The sequence below is a fragment of the Myotis davidii genome, unplaced genomic scaffold, assembly GCF_000327345.1.
Source record: "Myotis davidii unplaced genomic scaffold, ASM32734v1 scaffold134, whole genome shotgun sequence".
NCBI lineage: Eukaryota > Metazoa > Chordata > Mammalia > Chiroptera > Vespertilionidae > Myotis > Myotis davidii.
The window spans coordinates 2,159,322-2,167,691 of NW_006288853.1; the positions used below are offsets into that span (position 1 = coordinate 2,159,322).

The window sequence follows — 8,370 nt, forward strand, 5'->3', positions numbered from 1 at the left end:
ACCTGCCTTCTGCACACCCCCCGCTAGGGATCGAGCCTGCAACCCAGGCATGTGCCCTGACTGAGAATGGAACCAACGACTTTTTTGGTGCATAGGATGACACCCCACCAACTGAGCCACACAGTTCAGGCCGCTCTATTTTTATACCTCTGTTTTAGTTAAGAGACTGATTTAACTGCCAATGTTACACATAAAGTGTAATAGTCATAACAGTGAAGTATGTACATAAAATAATACATTGACTAATTCCCCTCATTAAGACAGGGGTAAGCATACTAAACAGCCCTTAAAATTGTTGAGATGGTCTTTGCAGAATTAATTAAAAATCTATTGTGTTTGCCTTTGGCCTTGCTTCCTATCTTAGTCATTTTCACTTTCTATGAATTCTAGGACCCCAAGTCATGATGCTTTTATTGTTTGCATACAAAATAGATTTTTTTTTTCATGGGAAGTATTGTTACTATTTGGAGTTTAGTGAATTCAGTTTAAAGTATGGATGGGCTTGTAGATGAAACTGTTCTCAAACAAGTAGAATTAGGCAGAGGTTAAGTAGCTGTGTTTTTGGAAGACTTAAGATGGGGTTGTAAGTGACTTACACATATTAACTCATTGAATCCTCCTAGCATCCTTATGAGATAGGTACACTTTTATCGTTTTTACTGAGGAGGAAGCAGAAGCTCAAGGCAATAAACAGTGGAATCACTGTTTTGTTGTTTTATAAAATATATATTTTATTGATTTCAGAGAGGAAGGGAGAGGGAGAGAGATATAGAAACATCAGTGATGAGGAAGAAACATAGATTGGCTGCCTCCTGCACACCCACACTAGAGATCGAGCCCACAGCCCAGACACCTGACCTGACCGGGAATTGAACTGTGACCTCCTTGTTCATAGGTCAGTGCTCTCCCACTGAGCCATGCAGGCCGGGCAAGAATAACTGTTTTTAGTGTCCCTGTATTGAAAGAGGGTAATCAGCCCTGGCCTGCTCAGCTGGTCAGGGCATTGTCCCAATACCTCAAGGTTGGGGATTCAATCCCCAGTCAGGGCACATACAAGAATCAACCAATGAAACTGGCTGCTCTGAAAAGCCATCTTTGCATTGTTCTGTGGCTGCCTCTCCGCTGGCTACAGCTACCTCCAACATGGGCCTCCTCTGCCACTTTGGATTCCAGCAACTTCTACGCCAGAGTTCTCCAACTCTCACTTTAAAAAAAAAATTCGGTGCATCGGATCACTGGCGTGCCCCACCATGTCAGACACGGCTGTGGACACCAGCTCCGAGATCACCACCAGGGACTTAAAGAAGGATGTTGTGAAGGCAGAAAATGGAAGAGATGCACCTGTGAATGGAAACGCTAATGAAAATGGAGAGCTGGAGGCTGACAATGAGGTAGAAGAAGGAGAGGAGAAAGAGGAAGGTGATGGTGAGGAAGAGGATGGAGATGAAGATAAGGAGGCTGAGGCATCTACGGGCACACGGGCAACTGAGGATGATGAGGATGACTAGACAGCAAAAAAGGAAAAGTTACACTTAAAAGAAAAAAGGACTCCGTGACCTAGTCTCCCTCCACTTCCCATCTCAGAATCTAAACATGGTCACCTTCAAGTAGAGGCTCCTGCCTGCCTGCCCAACTCGGGCAGCGCCACCTGCAGGTGATATGCACTCTTCACCACCCAACCAAAACCACAACGTGAATTTGCAACGGGAGGAAAAAAAGAACCAGAACTTCCACGGCCCTGCTTTTTTTTTAAGTACTTTAAAAAGGAAAATTTGTATTTTTTATTTACATTTCATATTTCTGTACATATTGTTGGGTTCGCCATTTTTAATGATCTTGGGATGACCAAACTAGCCTTTGGATCATTCTCTGTCTTTTTTTTTCTTTTTCTTTCTGTCCTACTTCTGACTTTACTTGTGGTGTGAAAAAAACCTTGTAAAAAAAAAAGCAACAACAACAACAAAAACAGTCTTATTCCGAGCATTCCAGTAACTTTTAGTTGGTTTATATGAGATGGTTAAAAAGGTTTCTTTCCCCCCTTTTTTTTGTCTATGAAGTTGCCATTTTTTTTTTTTTTGGCCTGTTTTGATGTATGTGTGAAACAATGTTGTCCAACAATAAACGGGAATTTTATTTTGCTGAGTTGTTCTAACAACAAAAATCAACCAATGAATGCAAAAATAAGCGGAACAACAAATTGATGTTTCTCTAAATCAATAAAAAATTTTAAAAAGAGGGTAATCTATATACTTGTTTCCTTGAGAAAAAAATATTAGAAAAATTGTTTAAAACTTTGATTTTTCATTAGTGGTCAGGTTAGAACAATATTACTCTAAGGATGTATACATTTTTTCTATTTGTCATGCTTATGTAGGTTTTAAAAGAATATCAGACAGAATTAAGACAAAATACCTAGCAGGTCTGGAGGGGCACGGTGGAAGGAAAAAAGGGCACATCTGTAATATTTTCAACGATAAAGATAAATTAAAAATAAAGACTTAAAATACCTAAAAATTATTTTTCTAAAATCAGGGTGTGTTTTTTTTTTAGTTTATTTGAAGTTCACCTGAAACAGCCATTACAATTTTGTCAAGTGTGAGCTTGTAGGAAATCTTTTAATTCTTTGACTCTTTTAGATTTTATGGGTTAAGAAAATTACTTCTTGGGTAAAATGAAAGTGAATTAGTGAAAAATGAAGCGGTGTATTGGGCTTTTAAATTTTGATTTCTCTAGTCCTTCCAGAAGAGGGCGCTTGGTGTTTACGTGAAATTTTAGAGTTGTTTTTCTTTGATTGTAGATTGGGAGTCCTCCTCTTGATCCTACTGAGCATTTTCTTCCTGAAGAAGAGAAACTTACTGAACAAGAGAGATCAAAAAGGTGAGTAGGTATAGAAATCAGCCCTCACAGACATTTTCACATAGTGTAGATGATTGTTAAACACGTTTTCTCTTTCAAGGCACTCATAAAAGTTCTAGAATGTGGATTCTGAAACGAATTAAAACCTTCATTTGCCACTTACTTAGATATGTGACTCTGTTCATGTCTAAGGATCAGTTTCCTTATCTGTCAAATAGCCATACCTGATTTAAAGGGTTGGTGAGAGGATTAAAGTACATATATATGAAAGTTCTATATAAATTGTAAACCATTAAGCAAATATTGATTTTTTTCTTCATAGATTTGAGAAGGTTTATACTCATAACCTGTATTACCTGGCTCAAATCTACCAACATAAGGAAGTGTTTGAGAAGGCTGCTCATTATTGCCACAGTACCCTAAAACGCCAGCTTGAGCACAATGCCTACCATCCTATAGAGTGGGCTATTAATGCTGCTACCTTGTCACAGTTTTACATCAATAAGGTAAGCTTCTTGAAGTTGTTATCTAACAAAGTTACCGATAGAGTATATGAAATATAGAACAATATATAGTACCTTGAAAATATAATCTTTTAAAACTCGGTAGCTTAGGGACATCTGTAATAGAGTTCAACGAAGACAACAACAGAAGCATATCCACACAACTGGCATCCAGCTAGAATGGCATGGGCCTTTGTGGTAGTTTTAACCAAAAAATGGGATATAAAGTAGCCAACCAGTAGCCCATACTCTCATCTCAACAGTAGTAACAATAAGAACTTATAATTAAACCTTGAAAAAAATAGGTAGCTTATATTTTGATGTAAACTAGACAGAAAAATACAGCCCGGTTTGCCAGTGTGCTAAAATTTTGTAACTTTTGTTGTATTAATCTATTGAATCTTAAAATACTGAGTTTTATCATTATCTTACATGTTTCTAGCCTCTAAAATTACGTTACCTAAGACCAATTCATTTTAGTGACATGTTACCTTAACTTGTAGATTTTGTAGATATAACTTTATCTTTAGACAATTGTAATCTGCTGGCTATGAGAATTTGAGGAAGTTGACTGTTAAATGTGGGCTTTGATAAAAGCATGTGATGCATTTCAGTTATTTAGAAATTCTTTATAATAATTTTTCTATATTGGGAATATCTCTGCTCAGTTCCAGAGTTCCAGGTCTTTATGATATACTTCACAGGGACTTTTAGCTTTTTAGTTGTTTATCAAAATTATTAAGAATCATATTGTGTACTTTTGTCTTGTTTGTTCCTCTATTCAAGATCTTGTTTTTAATGCTAAAACACTTTTAAGCCACCTTTCCCAGCTAGATATTTTGTTAATCCTCAGTCAGATATCTCAGCAATAGAAATTACTTTTATTTGTATTTCTGATTCACAAGCCTCTCTGAAGTTTTGGTAATTTTTGCTTATCAGAGTTCCTTCTTAGATCTCTGGTTGCCTGCTGCGATATCCTTATTTGGGCCTTTATCCTTTCTAAGATTTTTGTTAGTGCTGATTCTGTAAATGCACCCTATGTTTAAAGCATCGTCCCACAGAATTTCATTCAGAAAAGCTATTAGTAGGAGAGAAAGGGCTGTGGTGACTGCAGCACTGTGTCTAGGACTATGGTCTAAGTAAGTAATGCTGCTGCATATATCAGAGCATTCAGTTAAATCTAACTCATGCATCCATTTCATTGTGGCCATCATCAAAAAGTGTTATCTTGTGCCTCTGCTTGTGGCACCATTTTTATAACTTCTGGGCACCTCTTACTTGTTTTGTTTAAAGTTACATATTCACTGTGATTATCACTTAAAACAATGTTGGTATTGATAATACTTAGATACCAAAGTGTAATTTAAAATATAAAGTTGTTAAACATTGCTTACGTGGAGCATGCAGTAGTTTTCACGAGTACCTCCACTACCTTGTGCTTTTATTTTTTTACCAAGATGGTTTATAAGTTTTTGTTACAGCTGGTTAAGTTGTACTGCAAAGAGAGAGATTTGAACCATGTTTTTAAAAAAGCAGCTGTCATTTATATCATCCTCATCTTCATCTGGTTCCAGAGGTGAGGTTTTGCTATTTGGTGAATCCCTACCTGGCAGGTGCTAACGTCCCACATTTAGCAGCCACCTAGAGGGCACAAAGCAAGACACTCACTGTTCTAGTGGTTGCTCACAGGAACCAAGCTGGAGAAAGCTGAAGTAATGAAGGCTGAGAGATTGTGGAAGGACAATTAAAGCTGTTTATGTAAACGAACTTTTTTTTTTTTTGAGGTTTAACACTAACACTTTGATCTGTAGATGTTGCTGGGCTAATACTACACATGGTCCCCAGATATTCTCAAGATGGCTCCTGAATTTGCCATTAGGGAGGGCTACATTCAATGTTGAGATTTTAAAGTCATAGCTAACTATTAAAAATCTTAGCAAAATCAGTAGGTATATCTAACATGAAATAGACATATTTATGAGGATGGCTTTCAACTAAAAATTGGACTTGAACTTAGTACTTTTGCTGGGTGGTCCCGTGACTTACATGATAAATGCAAAGTGTTCACATTAACAAAGAGATCTTCTCCAAGCATTTGAGAAGTTTACTATGCCCAGATTTGAATTATGAAGTCTTCAAATGTGTTGATAAAGCAGTTTTGTAAAATTTGTCTGTGGAAAGTCGTTGAGAAAGTGGTGGGAATTCTCATAAATTTGAAGATTTTTAGAAGACAGGAATCTCTTCTTATTATTTTTGCCTTTGAATGGTAGGACATAAAAGGGATCTCTAAACCTAAAAAACATCAAATCTTTAAGTCCTCTGACAGAATGTAAATGGTCTAAGACAGTGGTTCTCAACCTTCTGGCCCTTTAAATACAGTCTCTTATGTTGTGACCCAGCCATAAAATTATTTTCGTTGCTCCTTCATAACTGTAATGTTGCTACTGTTATGAATCGTAATGTAAATATCTGATATGCAGGATGGTCTTAGGCCACCCCTGTGAAAGGGTCGTTCGACCGCCCAAGGGGTCGCGACCCACAGGTTGAGAACCGCTGGTCTAAGACGTTATCGTGCACTTCTTTGGCTATCTGGGCAGAACCTAAAGATGATCTGAGGCACTTTGAGTCTATGATGATAGCTATTATTATATACTTACTGATTACCTGAGGAGAGCCAACTCAGTCAGCAGCTGTCTTCCAGTCAGTTTGGTTTTTTAAGAGTTTGGGGGCATTGTACTTCTTTGAGGCAGCCTTGTAACTTGATAATACCATAACATGTCTTCTTAATGTTCGGCAACTATACCGGGTCTCCTTAGTAGTTTTTACTGATTTTAATAGCTTTTCCCATATCAATTACAAATAAGGCTGTGGGACAGTTGCATTTAATCTTGTTTATTTCCTTAACAGCAATGCTTTATGGAGGCCAGGCACTGTTTATCAGCTGCTAATGTCATTTTTGGTCAAACTGGAAAGAACCCAACCACAGAAGACAGTAAGTTTATATGTACACGTTTTATTATATATAGCTTTTAAAAACTTTATTTTAAATAATTTAACTTTAAAAAATTCAAGAACAAAACAAAAAACTACCCACTACTAGTATATGACCTTCTAAATTCACCTGTTTTTAATATTTGCCTCATTTGTAGTCACATTTTATTTTTGTTTCTGAACTATATGATAGAAGATTGCATACATTAGACTTCTTTACCCCTTAATACTTAAATGTGTTTTTCTTAAGGATAAGGATGTTTTATGTAATCATAGAAAAAGAAATGATACAATTCTTTTATCTGTAATGCATATTTCTATTTCATTAATTGTCCTCATAATGTCCTTTATAGTAGTTCTTTTCTAATACCAGAATATCCATTTCAAGATTGCATATTGCGTTTAGTTTTCACACCTCTTTAGTCTTTTTAAATCTGGAATGTTCCTCAACCTCTCTGTCTTTCATCATATAGACATTTTTGAAAAATACAGGCCAGTCATTTCATAGAATTTTCATCAGTTGGTATGTTGATGTTTTCTTACACTAAGATTCAGATTACAATAGTACCCCCTTACCTACAGGGGATATGTCCCAAGACCCCCAGTGGATGCCTGAAACTGTGGTTAGTAGTGAACTCTATATCTACTGTGTGTTTTTTCTTGTTTATATATACCTACTGTATATAAACTACTCTTGTGCTTTGGGGCCATTATTAAGTAAAATGAGGGTTACTTGCACACAAGCACTGTGATACCAGCAGCAATCAATCTAGGTGACTACTAAGTGACTAACAGCAAGTCATGTTTACACAGCGTGGATACACTGGACAAAGGGATGGAATAGGACAGTATGAGATGTCATTACACTACTAAGAATGGCATGCGATTTTAAAACTTATGAGTTATTTCTGGAATTTTCCATTTAATATTTCCAGACCATTGTTGAACTTGGGGAACTGAAACCATGGAAAGCAAGACCACAGAAAAGGTGGCACTGCTATATACACTTTTCGTTGGAATACTACATAAATGATGTGCCCAAATATCTAGTTTTTTAATTATAGTGTTTTAGTCTTAAAAACCATAGTTAACATTTATATTTGAGCAAATCAATGAGATATCACCTCACACTTGTTAGATCAAAAAGTCATGAAATAAGTGTTGGTGAGAATGTGGAGAAAGGGGACCCTTGTGTACTTTTGTGTAAATTGGTTCCTCCTCTGTGGGAAAACAGTATGGAGGTTCCTCAAAAAATAAAAATAGAGCTACCTTATGAACCAGCAATTCCACTTCTGGGTATATATCCAAAGGAAAGGAAAACACTAACCCGAAAAGCATCTGCCCTGCAGCAGTGTTTATAATAGCCAAGATTGGAAGCAACCTCACTATCTATCCGTGGATGAATGGATAGTGAAAATGTAGCATACATATTCAGTGGAATATTATTTAGAAGGAAATATTTTTTTTAGAGAAAGGTACAGACTTCCAGTTTTAAAATAATTACATCATGGAGTTGTAATATATAGCATGGTTAACTGTATTACATATTTGGAAGTTGCTAAGAGTAAATCTTAAAAGTCCTCGTCACAAGAAAAAAAATTTTGTGGCTGTGTGGTGATGGATATTTACTAGACTTGTGATCATTTTGCAATATGCAAATATCAAATCACATACATCTGAAGCTATTCCTATATAATAAAGGGGTAGTATGCAAATTAACCCTCATGCCCTCACAAGATGGCTGCCTACAACCAGGCCGGCAGGGGGGTTAGTGAGGGACAACCAAATGACTGAACAAGCAGGCTGCGTGGGGCAACTAGGCTGGCGGGTGCAGTTGGGAGCAACCAGGCAGGCAGGGGGGGCAGTAAGGAGTGACTAGGCCGGCAGAGAGGGGGCAGTTAGGGGTGACCAGGCAGGTGAGCAATTAGGAACCAGTGTTCCAGGATTGTGAGAAGGATATCTAACTGTCAGTTAGGCCCGATCCCCAGACCTAAACTGGCAGTCAGACATCCCCCAAGGG

General features: G+C 37.2%; 2 protein-coding genes across 2 annotated transcripts in view; both read left to right on the top strand.

The window, feature by feature from the left end:
- The window catches only part of KIF1BP (KIF1 binding protein), a 31,207-nt gene that overhangs the window by 8,722 nt on the left and 14,115 nt on the right, over positions 1–8,370 (top strand). The window contains exons 4-6 of the mRNA XM_015562100.1: positions 2,798–2,877; positions 3,179–3,362; positions 6,267–6,351. Coding sequence (XP_015417586.1) covers positions 2,798–2,877; positions 3,179–3,362; positions 6,267–6,351 — 349 coding nt within the window. The remainder of the gene's footprint in view (positions 1–2,797; positions 2,878–3,178; positions 3,363–6,266; positions 6,352–8,370) is intronic.
- Positions 1,212–1,563, top strand: LOC102765111 (prothymosin alpha-like). The gene has a single exon (XM_006760923.2). The coding sequence runs from the start codon at positions 1,251–1,253 to the stop codon at positions 1,506–1,508; it is 258 nt and encodes an 85-aa protein (XP_006760986.1). The 5' UTR covers positions 1,212–1,250; the 3' UTR covers positions 1,509–1,563.